The 19,283-nt window shown below is 38.1% G+C and overlaps 1 protein-coding gene across 6 annotated transcripts; it reads right to left on the minus strand.

The window, feature by feature from the left end:
* Window positions 1-1,037: 1,037 nt before the first annotated feature.
* gng13b (guanine nucleotide binding protein (G protein), gamma 13b) lies at window positions 1,038-16,300 on the minus strand. 6 transcript variants are annotated; one of them, XM_066641480.1, is made up of 5 exons: window positions 16,006-16,300; window positions 15,851-15,882; window positions 15,570-15,638; window positions 8,862-8,998; window positions 1,038-3,840 (listed from the first exon to the last, which is right to left on the minus strand). In XM_066641480.1, the coding sequence occupies exons 4-5, from the start codon at window positions 8,957-8,959 to the stop codon at window positions 3,735-3,737; spliced, it is 204 nt and encodes a 67-aa protein (XP_066497577.1). In that variant the 5' UTR covers window positions 8,960-8,998; window positions 15,570-15,638; window positions 15,851-15,882; window positions 16,006-16,300; the 3' UTR covers window positions 1,038-3,734. The 6 variants fall into 6 exon arrangements, with proteins under 6 accessions (XP_066497577.1, XP_066497576.1, XP_066497578.1 ...); XM_066641479.1 differs by having other exon boundaries at window positions 15,562-15,638; XM_066641481.1 differs by lacking the exon at window positions 15,570-15,638.
* Window positions 16,301-19,283: the final 2,983 nt, after the last annotated feature.

The raw sequence follows: 19,283 nt of genomic DNA on the forward strand, positions 1-19,283 counted from the left end.
AAAATAAGTCAGTGTTACACCCCTGTGGAGCAGGAATAGAGCAACATCCTCAATTTGGTTCACGGAGACACAGTTTTTTAACCCATTTACAGACACTGGGGCTTCATAAACACACTGGAGAGTAGCACATAGAGAGGAAACATCCTCAGTTTTATACCTTTAAATGATGCACTAGAAAATAGGTGCCGCAGCATTTAAGGTGGAACAGATAATTCTAGAATCTAGTTTATTCATTCCTCAATGATGTTTATCTGTGAGCCTAAAGGAATTGTTTGAATGTTTATTTGCATCATAGACCTCAGCTAAACCCAAATGTCTAATAATTCTGGCTGCAGCCCTGCCCCACAAAATAACTTCAAAATACGTTAGCAAAGTTTTACCAAGCCTTTACATGTCCCAGACCTAGGAGTCTGTCCATCATGAAATGTGTGTTATATTTGCAGGAAACACACACACACAGTAAATGCAGAAAAAACAAAAACAAACGATACCAGAACTGTCTAAAAATCCTCTACTTTATTCAAGATAAATGTTTTTTGTAAAACATTCAATAAAAAACATCGTTTGCTTTATTGCTTATTCATTATAACCTAGTTCTTGATCTTATGCATAATTTCCCCAGAGCACTCTCGCATTCAGATACCACCCAAAGATATTTAGACAGTTTTACAGAGTCCTTTATATAAAAACACAACAAAACTAGAAGTAAATATTAATCCTAAATTAAAATTAACACACACCCTTTGCCTTGTGTCGTTAAACAGAAGTTCTGCATCTGAGTCGTAAAGCCAGGGTTCGGTCAAAACCAAGAAACCAACAAAAGAATCCTCACCAAAACTTTGTAGACACCTCAAACTGCACACATCTTGAAATTGTACACATACAGTGCCTGACATCATGTTATTGTGGTTAAATGCAGTTTTACATATACAATTACATGAATTTGCCATGATTTCTACATTAACGCCCCTCTGCAACACAGGAGCAGGTGTCCACAAAGTTTTGGCCATACAGTGTAAAGTTTCTAATAATATATAACTACCTCAGAATTATGATTTACTATCTCAGAATAAGGAATTTCATAATTATGACCTAAAATCTAATGACGTCCTGTCATTTTCCGTTATAATGACACTAAGATATAATTATGAGATGCTAAGCCATTATGAGATAACTCATAATTACAAGATAGTAAACCTTTAAATGAGGTATTAAGCCTTATTTTGAGATCAAATCATAATATTTAGACAATATTATATTTTAAGCTTTTATTTTGAGAGTATTTCATAATTTTCATACTGTTGTCTTTATTTTGACTGTAATGTTAACTGGTGGGGAATTAGCTACATTAGCCTGGTAGCTCCAGGGTAAATCTATATAAGGAAACTTTGACACTGACGAGGTCTTGCAGTGGAACTACACTCACTGGAGGTTTGTTTTAAAGGTGCTTTCTGCGCCAGACTCTGGCTTTAATCCGTGGTCTGTGTGCTATCTCGGAGGCTGCTGATGGTTTGCTAACTCCTTATGAAACACATACATTCTTTAATTTTTAAGGAAACTGTGTACAAGGCAGTATTTGATGGTGAACTTGTGGACAGATGCTGTTTCAATTTCCAATGAATTTAAAGGAGCAGTCAGTCATTTTCTGCACGGATTAGTCTTCTTTATAGTGGCACCTAGTGGCCTGGATGTGTCAGACGCTGTATTAAGTCTATACATGTGAGGGACCTGGTTAATGAAGCATAACCTGGCTCATTTATGACAAAGAAACCAATTCATTCTTCATCTCAACAGTTGCACTTGGAAAAAAAGGAAAACATAACAATAATCCATCACTTTAAATAACCAAATAGTTTTACCATTTTTTAATGGTAAAAATGACTGATTGCACCTTTAAGGGTGCGTTGGAGCATTTCTCCTCTATTCTCAGTAGTTGATAAAACCTTTAAACAAATAAATAAATAACATGATCATAAATAAATCAATAAATTAAAACAATGTTTGTAAGGTCTGTGGAGACAGATGGTGATTAATGTGTGTGTGTATTTGCGTGTGTTTCTAAGTAGTGCACTGGGCCACTGGAAACAATACAGAAGAGAATTAAAGCGATAGTTTTCTCAGAAATCAAATGCAGATTTTCCTCATTTTCATTTGAACACAGCTGATGAACTGAGAGAAAAACACTGACCTGTAGTGGCAGGTCATGTTCAACTTTATTGTTGCAAATAATTATATAATTTAAATAACTCACAATCTCATTATTATGACTTTCTAACTATTCTCAACATGATGACTTAGCATTTCATGATTATCTCCTATTCACCTAGTAAGCAATATTACTTCATAATTAAGAGATACTAACTCATAACCGAATAATGAGAGAGTAAGCACACATCATGCAATACTAAATCAACATTATGAAATAAGCCAGACTTCACACTGAACTCGTCTCAGTCTGTGAGGAGTTCAGAAAGCTCAAACCGAGGTGAAAAACTGCTTCCTGACGCTTTAAAACAGTTTAAAAACTAAGATTTACTCCTGACATTGGTAGGTGGGGAGGATCAGAAGGTAAACTACAAATGCCTCGTATCTCCAAACACATGCCTGCGGCTGATGGACTGCGTTTAGAGGAAAACTGCATCTGATTTACACCTATACACTCTTTATTCACACATTTTGTGAAATTACTCCATCAAGATGTTGATTACCAAAATGAACCCTTTCTCTGTGATGCACCATTTCTATTTATTCATTTATTTAAACTGGGACAATTATAAACATTGTTTTACCCAGTGTGTTCACGCTAAGAACAAACATCTTCAGATTTGAATACGTTTTCATGCAAGTATTACTTTTTATTTGTGGTGTTTAACATTGGGTATAAAAATCAAATCAAATGTAGGCTGTGCACAAGTCAGAGCACAGTTTGTAGTTTTATCTTTCTCTTAAACTCATGTTGAGAACAAACAATTATTACTGTTTATCTGCTCTGTTTGAAGCATAAATTAAACAAAGCAAAGTTAATGCACATTTTTCATTTTTCCCTCATTTATGTTCTACTCAGCCAATAAACAAACAGCTAATAAGCCCCATATCACTATCGCTTTAATCTCCTTCTAGCTTCCGTTCCTTTTTATCTTTTAAATCAAGCCTTTTTCTCTGGCAGTGGAGACTTTGCTTGAAGTCTGTGTCGAGAAAAAGTCCAAAGCAGCAGCAAAGTATAACAAACTAAAGAAACAGGTAGGGATATAGCGACGTTAATGCGTAGAATAATAGTTAACACATGGCTAAGTCCCAGCGGAGTCTCTGAGCACGGTGACTGTTGAATGATGAAAATTTTAAAGTTGCAGTCAGTCAGTTTTTCCAGTGATTATCCTTCCTTATGATACTGATAGCTAGTGGCCAGGATGTATCTTGTACTAACAAATTCATTAAACCTGTCCATAAGCATAAACTGTTTCAATCAGGGACGACAATGCAGTCTGATTCTCCATTCCCTCTGAGATGCTCTTGTAAATAAAGGTTTGCTGAAGTTTTGTTGGTGAAAATGACTGACTGCATCTTTAAAGTGCATCTTTAAATGACCTAAGGAGTGTGTGTGTGTGTGTGTGTGTGGGCTGCAGTTGTACATTCATGGTGAGGGGGCCTTGGTGCAGGTGGGTTCTGTCCTGCTCAGCTTTGGGGTGTTTTGTTTTTCATTTTTTGGGGAAGACTCTGAGCTGCAGCTTTGTATCCTAAAGAATGACACACTTCCCCTTCTCCACCCAGGGATTATTCTTCATCAGCTCGGGGTTGAGGAACGGGTCTTCAGGAACACACTCCTCAATCCACTTCACCAGGCTGAGGGGAGAAAGGAGAACATGTCAGATTGAACCTTTAACCATTCAGAGTTGGGGCTAAATGTGAAAGAGTGAGTTCAGATACTTTAAGATGCACTCGCTGTAAACTCTCCACAGAAAAGCAATGTTCAATACAATGTGATGCTCTGGAGCAGCTGCACATGAGACTAAGGGCATTTAAGGTGTGTTTAATTGGTGATTAAGTAAGACTCAGTAATTGGTGATTTACCTCAGACAGGTGTGTGAAGCTTTGTGTGTGATGCTTTGAGAAGGAGACATGCCCACCTCTAAATACAGTGTCATCAAACTACTTACCTTTTTACACAAACTCTTCTCACCGTGTCCCGACCTGTGTAGACGTGACCTGTGATTTTCAGGTCGAAATGCCAAAACTGATGATTCAGAGCTTTAGACCAACTCCCACTCGCCAGAGATGTTGCAGATTAGAGTAGCGCTTAGCTTAGCATGCTAAGGAATCCTGGGCTGTTCCACAAAGAAGGATTCCTGAGTTAGCCTGATAGCTTGGGACCTGAATGTTTTTGGTTTGAATCCCATGACTGGCCGGAAAGCGCACAAAAGAGCAAAGGAGCAGCTCAGTGTCTGAGCAGGTGTGTGTGTGTCTGTGTGCGCTAAGATTTCTCACTACTCTGTGTGTGTGTGTGTGTGTGCCATGGTTGGGTTAATCGTGGAGTCTCTATTTGGTTCCACTCCTCCACAGTGACAATAAAAGCACATTTCATGTTTTGTTGCATTTCATAATTCAAGCACAAGCCTGAGAAAAATCTTCAGCTGGGGTAACTCAGAAATTCTGCATTACTGAGAGCCCACTGAATTCTTGTTTGCGTGCTACGCTAGTGTTAGGCTAATCTTCAACACCTCCGGCAAGTGGGAGTTTGTCTAAAGCTCTGAATCATCAGTTTTGGCACTTCCATCCGAAAATCAACGGTCACGTCCACACAGATCAGAACAGAAGGAGACAGAGTTCTGGGAAAAATCCCACAGAGCACTTGGAAATAAAAGTGTCTTTAATCCAGTGATGTTTCAGAGAAAATATGGGATTTTAGTCGTTTGTTAGCAGTCTGAGCTTCTTACAAAGACATAATCTGATTATATATTTACTTCAATCTGTCCTTTATTGTCTTTCTACTGCATTTAATAGAGCTTGCTATTTTTTTTTTATTTTTTTTTTGCAGATTTTGTACTGCTACATTTTAAAAAAGGAATGATTTAAATTACCCGCCTTGTGCCCAGTGATTCCGGGTAGGCTCCGGGCCCACCCCGACCCTGAACTGGATAAGGGTTACAGAAAATGAATGAATGAATGATAAATTAAACGTATACTTTTTATCTTTAACAGATCTTCCTGCGTTAATCTTCTACCACATTTCCTTAAAACTATAAGATTAGAGGGGACTGTGCTTTTGCTGTAATGGCTCCTAAGTTGTGGAACAGTTTGTCAGGCATCCACACTGTTTTTAAATCACTTCTTAAAACCTACCTTTTCTCCTTAGCTTTCATCACCTAGTTTGTTGATTGCATTTTTTTTACATTCTGTAAATGTTTTTATATTGTTATGTATTTTATGTACAGCATTTTGGTGTTTTGTGAAAATGTTAAAGTGCTCTATAAATAAAGTTGGATTGGATAAAATGCCTGTTTTTACCCTGAAATATTAATAAAAAATTACTTATGATTTAAGTCGTTAATTGAGTGATTCTTGAGTTAAAACACACCAGGATGTTTCAGCAGGAGAACTCTGTTTTACTCTCAGAGGGTCAACTTTATAAAATGGCAGTAGCAAACATTTCTGTTAAAGCTGGGGGAACAGCTGTGGTCAGCGAGTGTTTTGCTGAATGCAGTAAATGAGTGAGAGTATCTGTTCAGCTTTGACCTTCATCACAGCCCTCATCATCAAAAACCCTGACACAGAGAGCCAGGGTTTCATACCTCACACACCTCAGGAACCAAACCCATCAACTCCAAGGTGGGGGTTTCCAGCTGCAGGTGAGCAGAGCAGGTAGAGGTGGGGACTAACTTCAAATTGAAAGAAACAACAGTAAAAATAAAAAATTGGCGAAAGTGTACACCAGTGATCAAGGACTACTTCAATCCAGCTCTTCTGGAGATTCAGTATGTGCACCTCTCCATTGCCTCTTTCACACATGAACTCTGGAGTATCTCTAGAGAAACTATTGGTTCCGGAGATGTCCTAGAGCGGTTGTTCATACATGCAGCTCACAGCAGATTGTCTGCATCAGGCACACTCTCGCAACAAGAAATTAAACACATGCTTCATGCGTGGAGCCACCTTGGCACAAGGAAGATAAAGTCCAGATAAGGTTCAGAACGCATGTTACAGGTGGTCACGTGTAAAAATCAACTTAAATCAGGCCTTTTCAGTTTCAGCTGAGGGGCCAGGTTGGGGATGGGTCCGCGGCCGCTGCCGACTATAAACCCAGAGGAAACACTAAGAGACTTTTAAGGCATTAGGGGAGCTGTAGCTTAGAAATTATTTCTATCTCTGTAACTCTGAAAAGAGAGATTTAGGGGTTAGTCCAGGAAGAGGACTTTAAGTCTGTTGTTGTGTTTAGAGTTTCTCTCTGTATTTGAGTTGTAAAGCAGTGTATGTGTTCAGTGCTGGTGTCACTGATCTATAATGTTTGTAGGAGAGGGGCAGGATCGTTAAAGCAATGTGATCAACCCCAGGTGAGGGTAAACTAATGAGCTGAGGTGTGTGTTCCTCACTAATGAGGCCCAGCAGCCCAGAGCAGGGAAATAAACACACACACAAACACACACACACAGTCACATATCAGTTCCACTTCATTATACTCCACAGACTAATGTGTTCAAGGTCTGAGCTGGATTTCTCTATGACTCTATTACATATATATACATATACATATACATGTATATATATATATATATATATAGTGTGTAATGTTCGCTGAGCATTGTCTGTTTATCATCTGCACTGTGTATTTATTCTAGAGAGTAATCATCAGATATAACCAAATTCCTTGTGTGTATCCACATACTTAGCCAATAAATAAATACAATTCCTTATTCTATGTTCTGCTGCAGTGGTTCAAAGCTCTGAAGAGATGAACAGTCTGCATGTGCTCACATCCCAGTGCCTGCTGTTACATAAATGGAGGACTGTAATTCTATCCAGTGATGACAATGCCGCACGCAAACAGAATCAATCCAATCAATCACTGCCAGATTAGTGGGAAATCTGTGTTCAGGACACAGATGTGATCAGTGAGGCGAAAAGGGAGATAAAACATGACTCTGTTATGAGTTTGGAACAAACAAACTCTCTTGTTAATGTCTTATAACAACCGTAAGAACGAACAAAATAAATGTAGTTTGTGAAGTTACTAAGCTAGATAAACATTATACATATCATCTCTATCCAATTAAAAACCTGTATCTCTGTGTGTGTGGATGTTAATTTACTACATCCTTTGAACACAGCAGCTGTCCTTCACACTGCGTATTTCTAATGATGAATGGACCAATAGAAACGCTCCAAACTTCCTCTGAATACATTTTTTTTACTTTGACTTCCATTGAATGATAAGGGTATGGTGTATTTGTGTACACTCAGAAATGCAGCTGTACTTATTATGACTTATGTCTGAGCTGTCGCTTTGTATTAGGTTTTTTCCTGGCACATCCTGTAAACTCTGCCCCGTCCCAAACAGCACCCTCCACCCTACAGAGTGTACTTTACAGATATTAAATTGGTGAACACTAGGATTCTAAAGGTGGAGAGCAGAGAAAATGCACCAGGTTTTATTTTAATCTCACTAAAGCTGACCAGTCTGAACACACTTTTACTGGCGCCTTGGACGACAGGGTGATGTTATCGGATCTGCGACCACTGATACATGACCTAACGCTAATGTCTGGCACAGACAAATCACTCACTCTGCATCCGGGGGAGGAGGAAATAATACAGACCTTATGCAGGAAAAGCTCTTGAGAGCAAAGCTCACCACACCACAGCGAGCATAACTCACACACCACCACACAGTCCTGGGTGAGATGACCACAAATCAATATCACATCATTTTACCTTGATTACAGTAATTAATAATTATTTACTTGTTGTTAGTTGCCTCATAGTTCACTGACAAATCTCGTGCTCTGAACACACTCCAGTATAAAGGTGGGGTGTGTGTTTCTGATGTGGCTGGGAGCTCTGTCTCTGTGTCTGAGCCGTGCTCTGTTCATATTCGTCTGTCTGTTTGTCTGTCTATCTATCTTTTTAACTAAAGTACTCCACGACTGTAACAAATGCACACTGTGGATACAACGTCCCTCAACCATGGTGGGAAATAAATGTGAAAAGTAGTGGGGGAAAAACCCACAACATTCAATGTGGTTTTGGGGAACTTTGACAGACAAAATAATTTTATTACTTTTAATTTTACTTTTAGTTTTTGATTAAAATAAGTGTAGGCTTTAAAACAATGCAAAGTACATAGACATAAAAACCATCAACAAAAGTTCTTTATGCACGTCTTTAAGTGATGTTCTGACACTGGGGACTTTTATCCTGAAATAAACACTCCTCTTCTCCTCCAGCAGAGCTCAGAGCATGAACAGAGCGTGCTCAGTGGACCTGGAGGAGCTTTTAGTGTAAAAAACACTTGAAATGCAAGATTAATTCCCTGTGGACTCCCTGCCTGGCACCACATGTCTGATTATAACACAGTGGTAAGAATGTTAAACACGCTCTGTACTCAAAAATATGTTTTTAAAGAGCTAGCCTCAATTTGTTTTATCTTGTTATGTTATATAGACAGGTATCTGTGATATAAGACACGTTCCTTATTTTAATTGTCCCTTTCACAGAGCCGCAGTACTTTGTTAAATTAGCATATGTCAGACACTGTACATGTCATGGTTCATCATATACATTTGGCAAAAAATGAAATTTGGTAAATCGGTGGTAAAATAGTTAAAATTTACTTAAAAATCATGTGTAATATGGTGTGTGTGAAGACTCACTCTGTGACTGTCTTGGAAGATTTCTCTCGTTTAAAGGCCAACTGATACTTCAGACTTTCTACCTCCTTCTTCATCTGGGGCAGGTCCATCTCGTCCATCGCTGCTGCTCGGAAATATCAACTCAGCCACAAAAAAACCTGGAAAGCAAAACAACAATCATCACTGAAAAACCTAAACAATAAAACAGATGATGAATTTTGAACTGAAAATAAATACAAATATTTTTTCCACAATTTTTAAAGCACAAATGATGATGAGTTTCAAATAGAAATAACAAATTCTAGCATAGTTTTGGCACAACCCGAAATGCTCAGTTGCTGACATGGTATATATAATCTCCATAAAAAGTGTGAAATTAAATAGGACACTGGAGCATTAAGTCACTATGGCCGATGCCCAGAGGTCACCCGAGGTGTATAAAACTCAGGTACTGGTCTGTGAAAATGTGACCTGCCCTCACTGAGGTTTATGACTGTCAATATGATTATGATTGAATGTCATCAAATGCTCACAGGAATGATACAAAATCTACTGTAAACTGACTTACTGAAGGAAGAGAAACACTCCTGATTTACAACAATAATTTCATCAGAAATGCTGCAATGTTGGTGTGTTTTTGAGATTTTTAGTCTGTTATTACAGTGTGTCTGTGTTTGAGCCTAAAAAGCATTTACACCTCTTCACACAGGTGTTCTGCTGCTCCAGAGCAGACAGAAAATAGCTTTAAAAGCACTTTAAAAGCACTTTTCTGCTGCCGTCGCTGATGTCCCTGATTTCACTCTCTAAAAATACACCATCTGTTATACGAGTGTTTAAGAGCTTATTTTACCATATGTACATAAAAAATCTGATATTAACTCAATAAAATCAGTACAACGAGAACATTCAGAGAAACTTCTCTAGACATATGTTGTGGTGGAAAGGCTTATGGACTCTGCTGGATTTTTGCAAAGCATTTTAGCAAAATCTATTACATTTCAAATTCATAACTGATTAACACCCTTTCATCCAGACTGCTAAGTTTTCCTGTTTTGTTCTGGTCTTTGTCTCTGTCCAATTTTTTCTGAGCCATAAGCAGCATTCAGAAAGTGGAGTAGATTTCTCTCAAAATGCTATTAACAGCTGAAAAAGGAAACCACTGCAGAGCACATGTTGTTCAGGCAGACTGAGACAAATATTTAAAACTTAAGCAGAAAACCCATAAACACTCGCCCCCAAAAAATCCCCTCCACTCCTTGTCCACTTGTGAAATCTGTCAAAGGGAGCTTGAACTCAACATTAAGACTCATTTCTCTTTCCATCCGAAAATGAATACATTAGTTTCAAATTATGCAACCATAATTGCCCACATACTTCCATTTGTCACTTAAAGTTGACCAACATTCAGTAGAGAGCACAACTCAGCGTCTCAAGTTGTGCACAACAACAAAGATGGCGCCAGTGGAGGAAGCGGTGGTTTGTGACGGTGTTGAATACATTGTAACGTGTGGACAGCAAATTCTACATTAGAATTTATTTTAGAATTACAATGAGAAAAACTGGCCATGTATGTCATGTTTAATGCTTTTAGACATCATCCATGGTGTTCCATAACCTGCTCTGCCAGGTGACCCCCACATCAATCATGGGAACTCCCACACTTCCCCCACGGGGCCCAGGCATCATGCTCTATTTCATCCACATACGCAAGCTTTCAGAAAAGATGCACAAACATTGAGGATATGACAACGAAAGGATGGACAGAAGTGCACGGATCTAATGATGAGCAAATATGAGCCTTTAGACCTGCCCTGCACCTGTGAATTAACGGTTGCTGAGTGATTCCCTGCTCCATCCTTGGTATTAAAAGCCCTGCTTTTAGTTCTAGTCAAGAAATTATTATTTCAGGTACAGGATTTGACTGCTCTACTAATCACTGTAAATAATACTCTTTCAACATCTGTTTTACATGAACACATCAGCAGTCGATACAGTCCTGCAATATTCTACACTGTGCGCTGAATAATAACGCCCTCCTCCAGGCTCTGATTATTGATCTGTCAGATACACTGTCCAGAACGTCCAAATGTATTTAGACAGTATGTTTTTTCTGAATCGTAGGGCATTAATCAGGGGAGTGTTCCACTTTATACTGCACTGAGAGTCTCTACTCTTTTGTGGAAGGCTTTACACAACATAAAGTCATACACTGCTGTGAGCATTGAAATCACCAAATTTTGTCAAAAATGTAATAAAACCCAGAACAACAGACCGGCACCAAATGTCACATAAGAGAGGTGAATTTATGTATGATTTTATCCAAAATGTTAAACTCAGCAATTAAATAAAAACGTCCCAGAAAAATGCCTCATCTAGGTTCTTAGTCGGGTATATTTTGAAATACTTTCTTGGAGAGAGGGGTGTTCAGGGGGTTGTGACATAAAGAAACTTTTTGAGTTGAGATGTCCACTATACATCACCATCACCATCATTCTCATTCAATGTAGAGAGCTCTTTAGACAGGTAAATTTCACTGGTAGGGAGTGGAGAGTAAATAAAATGCAGTTTGTGTTTAAAAACATACTAAAACTGTCACGTATCACTTTATTAAAGAAACAAAACAAAGAGACTTTAACAGAAAGACAACACACAGGGAGCCAAGCAGGCTAAACTGGACATGGGGAGTTAAACAGGGCAAACGGGACAGACAGACTAAAGAGATAAGCAGACTACAAAACGAAACAACGACAGAGGAAATGAAACGACAACATGAGACGACGACGTGGAAAACAATGACGGAGAATCAGCGGCGACAGACAGACTTGATAACATGGACCAAAACAGTAAAAGAACGAATGACAAACAAGAGGAAGTGATACAAGGGGACTTAAATACTAAACAAAGACGAGACGCACCTGAGACAGATAATGAGAGGGCAGAGTAACAATTGAGACACAGATGAGGAGGCGGAACAAAGGCGGGACTAGGGCAACACCAAAAAGAGCCATGTGCTGAGAGAGCACATGGCAGGGAAAACAGACATGATAGGACAAGGGCATGAGAAAGACTTAGTTTTTCAGATGTGCTTTTACGTCGCAGCCTCTTTTGTTATCCTCGTATTATTTTATGTCTTTTGTTTGTGATTCTATTTTATTTCTTTAAATGTTTATTGTTTAATTCTCACTCAAACTGGAATCAATCAATAATGGATGAAAAATATTTGGAAAAAAAAAGCAGAACCAGATCAGTTACCTTTCACTCTGTTTATCTACTTACATCTCAAGCAGTGGATTATGGAGAAAACCTGGACAAACCTGGAAAGTGTAGATGTTCCTGGAGTCAAGGGTTAGAGGACTCTGAATACATTTGAATACACTGTATGTCTAGTTGGAGGTTTTGCGATAGGGTTTTTATAACTGTCTATTGTTTTAGTGTATGGTGAAGGAGGACTAGAATAAACCTAAAGTCCTTCATGTAGGTCGAAGCACTGATTTAGGTCAGTAACAATATATACAGAGACTCTGGACATTTTATGGGGAACATAATGTGCCAGAACGTGTGGTGATGCAAAAGCACATATCCAGGCTTTAGACCACGTCCAAATAAAAGAAAAAATCTGCCATCGGACGTTTATTAATATAAGGTGGTAATAATCATTCTGTAAATAAAATGTTAGTGATGTTTGTGTTTACAGTAATATAAAAATTGTTGTATATATTTATAAATTAACAAAGCATTTAGTGTATCTGTATAATGATGTAATAAAATTAATTTTAAAAGGTTCTAATGGAGCATTTATGCTTTTACGCAAATGTTTTTTTTAGTTTAATAGTAAAAAGTTTTTGTGGTGGTTATGTAGTAATATATATATATATATATCCATCCATTATCTGTAACCGCTTATCCAATTTAGGGTCGCGGGGGGTCCAGAGCCTACCTGGAATCATTGGGCGCAAGGCGGGAATACACCCTGGAGGGGACGCCAGTCCTTCACAGGACAACACAGACACACACACATTCACTCACACCTACGGACACTTTCGAGTCGCCGATCCACCTGCAACGTGTGTTTTTGGACTGTGGGAGGAAACCGGAGCACCCGGAGGAAACCCACGCGGACACGGGGAGAACACACCAACTCCTCACAGACAGTCACCCGGAGCTGGAATCGAACCCACAACCTCCAGGCCCCTGGAGCTGTGTGACTGCGACACTACCTGCTGCGCTACCGTGCCGCCCATATATATATATATATAATTTTTATATATATATAAAATATAATTATATAAAAAAAATATTTATAGCATATTTCTATTAACATAGTAGAAAAGTTGTTATTAGTTTATAGTTAGTTATTATGTTTATAGTCACTTAATATAAAGATATAAAGAAATTATATGTCGTTATAGTAATTTAGTTAAAGAGCAATCGTGGTGTATAACAATTGTAAAGAATCCTGTAAGAAAGTATAGATGTATGGAAAAACAAGAAAAGTGGTTGAAATAAACCTGAAAGTAGAGAAAAATACAAGATGAAAAAAGTAAAAAGTAGAACAACTAACTCGCACATAATCGATAGAACTAATGTATTAATTGATTTTCAAAGCTTTCCAAATTTACTGTAATTGATTAATGGAGGAGTCATGCTCAGCACTACACTGGATGGGGCTGATGCTAAAAATTGGACAATTTTGGTATCCTAAAAACACTTTCAGTTTTTTTTAATTCAGTTGTTGTTTGACAGAAGGATTCTATGCAGATTAAAGCTTTAACTTAGAACTGAACATCAAACACAGGACCCAATGAGGAACCTCTAGCTGTTTTTAAGCTACACACAGAAGATAAACTTGAGAAATGCAGAGATTACATATTGTAACGGTAAAAAACTGTAATTAACACAAAAAACACAATTGTGTCTCAGTTTATTAGCACTGTGCTTTATCACAGCAATAGATATACACTTATGAAACTTTGCTTTTAGTGCATGGAAAAAGCCTTTTAAATTTTAATGAACCACTACATAACAGAAAGGTTCCTACCCATTTTAGTTCTTCCCAGAACAGCACAGACAAAATGAAGACAAAATATTCATTCATTATCTGTAACCGCTTATCCAATTCAGGCACACGGTGGGTCCAGAGCCTACCTGGAATCATTGGGCGCAAGGCAGGAATACACCCTGGAGGGGGCGGCAGTCACTCACACCTACGGACACTTTTGAGTCACCAATTCACCTACCAACGTGTGTTGTTGGAAACCGGAGCACCCGGAGGAAACCCACTCGGACACGGGGAGAACACACCAACTCCTCAGACTGTCACCCAGAGCGGGAATTGAACCCACAACCTCCAGGCCCCTGGAGCTGTGTGACTGCTACACTACCTGCTGCGCCATTGTGCCGCCCAAGACAAAATATATTCTTATAAACAGCTTCAATGAGAATAAATGTTTTAAATCATTTTAAATTATAAAGTAACTTAACATAACAAAAATCTGATAAATGAACCATAACAAGCCACAAAGCATTTCAGTGGATGGTTCTTTAAAGAACCATTATCAAGTATGCTTTCAACCATACCACTGTGAAATATTCAACCATAAATAAAATTTGGGTTCCAATCCAATAAAACAACTTTTCAAGATTTTAATGTTTAATGGAAAATGAAAGGATAAAAAAGAATAAAGAATTTTTAAATAGATGGAAGGACCTTGCAAAGTTTAAAAAAAACTCAATAGAAACATACTGTAATAATTAAAGCTTTTAGTCTAGTGCTTTAGCCAAGAACCATTAATGAACCTTTAATTTTAAGACTTTTTAAAGTCACATGTCATATACGTCTAAATTGTTAAGCTGGAAATTTTTGAAATTACAATTTCTTATTTTTAAAGAATCTTTCAGTGCATTCTTAAAAATAAAATTTGTAAGAACCCCAAATATTGGAGAGTTTTCCATATATTAAGTGGGAAATATTAGGGATTTCCAGAGACTAGGCAGTGATTTTTCCTTAAAGAACATTTAAATGAATTAAAGCATATTTTAAAGTTACAAGAACCTCCAAAAAATGAAAGGTTCTGTAAATTGACCCAGAAAAATTTGAGATTTCCATCATACTTCATTATGTTTCAACCAAAAACCTTTACATGTACAGAGAAAACTTTTAAAGTTCAAGGAACCTAAACATAGTATAAAGGATCTGGATGAAAAAAAAGGTTCTATGATTTAACCTGGAAAGACAAACACTTTCCAAAAGATTACCATTTTGTATCCTTAAAGGACATTTTAGTGAATTAAAAACCTTCTAAAATCTTAAAGTATCTCCATACATGGTTGTAAAAAGACATCAACCAGGCAAAAATGAAATATTCCTGTTAAATATAGAAGTTTTCAGTGGATGGGAGAACATTTTATATTTTAAGAACCTCCATAAAATAGAGAGATTCTATTTTTTTAACTTGGAAAAATTACAGATCTTCAATTTTGTATACCTAAATAATCTTAAAATGGATGGATAACATTTTAAAGTTTGAAGAACCCCAACACAGTGGAAAGAATTTTATAGCTACATTCCATAATTCACCTGCAGAAATGAGAGCTTAGTTACAGTTCTTTCAAGCCTGTTAGATAATATTGATTTATAATGATAAGCTCGCATTTTCCATTTAAAGTCAGTGCAAATATGTTGTTTTACTCCTTATCTGCTGGGTGTAAACTCAGAACAAACCAAATTGCCTTTATGAAGATCTCCAGCTCCTGTATGTCTGCAAACTACAACAGAGGCACAAGCCAAGTAAAATCCATCTGTAACGAAAATAAAGGGTCGTTTATCTAAATAAATAATTTTTAAAAATGTACATAACACCAACAGTGTGAGATGGAGAATACACAGAAAGCAGCTTTCTAAAGCCACATTAGGCATAAACCTGAGGTAAATTATAAATAGTCAACCAGAAAATAATTTAAAAAGACGAATAAAGAGGGCTGTGTCAGTTATTTTTATAGATGCGTCCTACCTTTAAACGGTAACGTTACGTTAGATGTTCTTCTGGTTTTTTTTTTTTTTTGGGGGGGAGGAGTAAAATGTTAAAATCCGAGCCAATGCAAGTATTAGATCCTTATCAGATCAAGAAAACGTTTTATAGTTAATAAAAAGACTCAAATCGAGTACCCTCTCCGTTCCTCGCTGATTTTGAGCAATGAAGCGGTGACGTTGCTGCAGTGGCGGCAAAAAAAAATCCTGAGGTAAAAATGATGCTAAGCTAAAAGTTGAAAGCTGAATAGAGAAGCGATGGCTCGCAGAAGTGTCACCGAGCGGCGTTCCTGTGCTGTTAAAGCGAATTAAGATTGAAATGGACTGAGATATGAGATAATCTCTCTATGAGGGGGAGGGAGCTCTTCACTCTTATATCTAATGCTTCCCACTAAAGTGGGCGCAAACGGGCATCCGCTGAGATTCCCCGTTATTTCGTTTCCCACCTGTATTTAAAAAAATCCCGCCTTCTCTCGTCGATGATTGGCTATTGGCAACCCTTCTGTGCATTGTGATTGGCTTGTAGGTAATGTTCCTAGTGGTCATCCTATCATTGCGTAGAGCCTTGCATCGAATCATGGTGCAAGGGGCGGGATGTGCCATAATACGGGTGGGAAATAAACATCCTAAATTTATTGGTAGAATAAGGTTACCTTAATAAAGTTTTTATTGATTGCTTAAAAATTACATTACTTAAATTGGTATATAAACTATATATATATATATATATTTTTTTTTGCAAAAGTTATAAATGCAACTTATACCCTGAAAATCACTGGATTAGGTACACGTGTATCTACACTCACCGTCCATTTTACTGACCATAGAGGAGAACTTTGTAGCTCTAATATTACAGACTGCAATCCATTTGATCGGTGCATACTTTCTTATCGATATTTCACCCTGTTCTTCCATGATCAGGGCACCCAGAAGACCCCAAGAGAGAAGGTATGATTTGAGTGGTAGATCATTCTCAGCATTGTACTGACAGTGATGTGGTGGTGTTTTAGTGTGTGTTGCGCAGTGCTGCTGGAGATTTTATACCCTGTGTCCACTCACTGTTAGACAGACCTTCTCATTGGTCCATGTTGTAGATGTAAGTCAGAGACATAGTTCATCTGTCGCTGCACAGTTTGTGTTCTTCCTTCTCTAGTCCTTCATCAGTGGACACGGGACGCTATCCACAGGACACTGTTGTTGTTTTTGGTCGGTGGACTATTCTCAATCTAGCTGTGACACTGAGGAGTTTAAAAACTCCAGAGGCACTGTTGTGTCTGATCCACTCTACCAGCACAACACACACTAACACACTACCACCACGTCAGTGTCACTGCAGCGCTGAGAATGATCCTTCACCATATCACACCTGCTCTGTGGGGGTCCTCTGGGGGTCCTGATCATTGAAAACCTGGGTGAAATTGAGATAAGAATGTATGCAGAGAAACAGATGGACTACAGGCTGTAATTTTAGAACTACAGAGTGCTCCTGTGTAATCAGTAGAGCTGATCAAATGGATAATGAGTGTAGATAAAAATTAGGTGTTACTAATCCAGTGATCATTCTGTGTATTTCCAGCAACAAATAACTTTTACTCCAATGTACATTTGGATGTGTAATTTCCTATTTATTCTCACTTTCATTTTAGCCATTTGTAATAGTTCCCAATTCTCTATCTTGTGTGCACTGTAATGGTATAATATGTGTTTATTTTACAACAGTAAGAATACATCTACTGGAAGATGGGTTGAGGCCTCTACACACCTCTGTGTTTATATGGATACCTTCACTGTAAATTGGAACCAGTTTAGAATTTCCATAAGCACAAGGGTCATTGAGTTTTGCCTCAGAGAAGCTTCACTTATTCTTTATGCCTAAATATGGACAAATTCCTCTCTAAGTTCAGGGAGGTTTAACTTCTCTCTGCCTCAAACTGCAAGACTTTTACACAAAGCTCACAGCAAAAACAACAGCTAACTGACTCTGTTTAGTATTTTCAGGGGTTAGTTTACCTGAGATTAACTGAATTAACACCAGGTGAAAATAAAGAAGGTGTTCACTTCGCTGTACTTGTCATCAGAGTTTATATTAAAATGATGATTTTTGAAAGGGAACATCTTGATAAAAGTCACTGTATGTCAATGATAAAAGTAGTTATCAAGTTCTGGGTGTGTCCTACTTTTGTGTCCTGTGAGAAACAACACACTTCCAAACCACATCCGGTTCTGTTTTATGTCAATTTCTTCACTGAATGCCAACCCCACAGCTCACTGAGGAACTCCATATCAATAATGTCATATGCTAACAAGCTAACACTTTGAATCACCAGCTCATTATATAATTTCATATAATGCATGCTATTAATAATGCTATATATATCACCCCCCCCCCATCTTTTGTCTTATATTCCATCAGTGTAGACTAATGTTCAGCAAACTGATTATTCTAAACCATTCATCCCTGCTAGTGAACCAGCTCTGCTCCCATTTGAAGAAATAGGTGAGCAGCATGGTGTTGAACGACATGCAAGTTATCATGACTGTTATTGAGGCCTGAGGTGATATCATTTCATGGGACCCAACATCCCTTGAGGCCTGTGCCCACTGAAGGATGACAGCATAACATCAGTAGCCTAGTCTGTGATTTGGGTTGGTTTTAACCCCATCCATTCATCCTGGAAATGATCACCAAGAGCTAATTAGCTTCCTTTATCTGAAGGCTAAGCAGACCGTGAACTAAAAGCAGCTATAAATATCTGGCCAGAAGCTGTCCTCAATGCAGCTCTGCAGATGTAATGTGTGAGTTATGATATGGCGATGGTCCATTATGGAGAGAGAGTGAAGTTAGGCCATTAGCAGATAAACTGGACATCTGTGGTGTGAGTGTGTGTGTTTGTGTTTCTCTGTGAGCCCAAACTCCTCCACTATCACACCTCACACAGTGGCTTTCAAAAGCTAGACATGAGCCTCTTTATCCTCCTTTATCTAGACCTGTAGCTAAAATGCTGAGGCTAAAATGTGACCTAAAATCTTCATAAGCAGCAGTACTAGCAACAGCGTAGCAACCACCTAACAACATCCTAGCAGCTACCCGGGTTACTACACTTATTCTTACCAAAACTCTCATTCTCAAGTAAATTTTTAAATAAAAATTCCAATGGATCTGCTGCTGTCACCATTTTATTTTCAAGAAAATATGTTTAAATTAAAGTGTGGCATGGTGGCGCAGCAGTTAGTGTAGCAGTCACACAGCTCCAGGGACCTGGAGGTTGTGGGTACAATTCCCACAAGCATTACAACCACCCCAATAGCAAAGAATATTTGGCCCAAAGGTGACCCAAATATGGCACATCTGCATTTCCTTATGTCCCACTATTGGCCTCGAATGACGGCACTGATTGTGAGTCTGGTGCCTCAAC

This window comes from Hoplias malabaricus, chromosome 13 (assembly GCF_029633855.1).
Source record: "Hoplias malabaricus isolate fHopMal1 chromosome 13, fHopMal1.hap1, whole genome shotgun sequence".
Classification (NCBI taxonomy): Eukaryota; Metazoa; Chordata; class Actinopteri; order Characiformes; family Erythrinidae; genus Hoplias; species Hoplias malabaricus.

Bases quoted from the DNA above. Each gene is read 5' to 3' on its own strand.
- gng13b (XM_066641482.1), bottom strand. From the start codon at position 8,959: ATGGACGAGATGGACCTGCCCCAGATGAAGAAGGAGGTAGAAAGTCTG. The intron at 3,841-8,861 runs GTGAGTCTTCAC...TTCTCCCCTCAG, and splicing joins TCTTCCAAGACAGTCACAGA to CCTGGTGAAGTGGATTGAGG.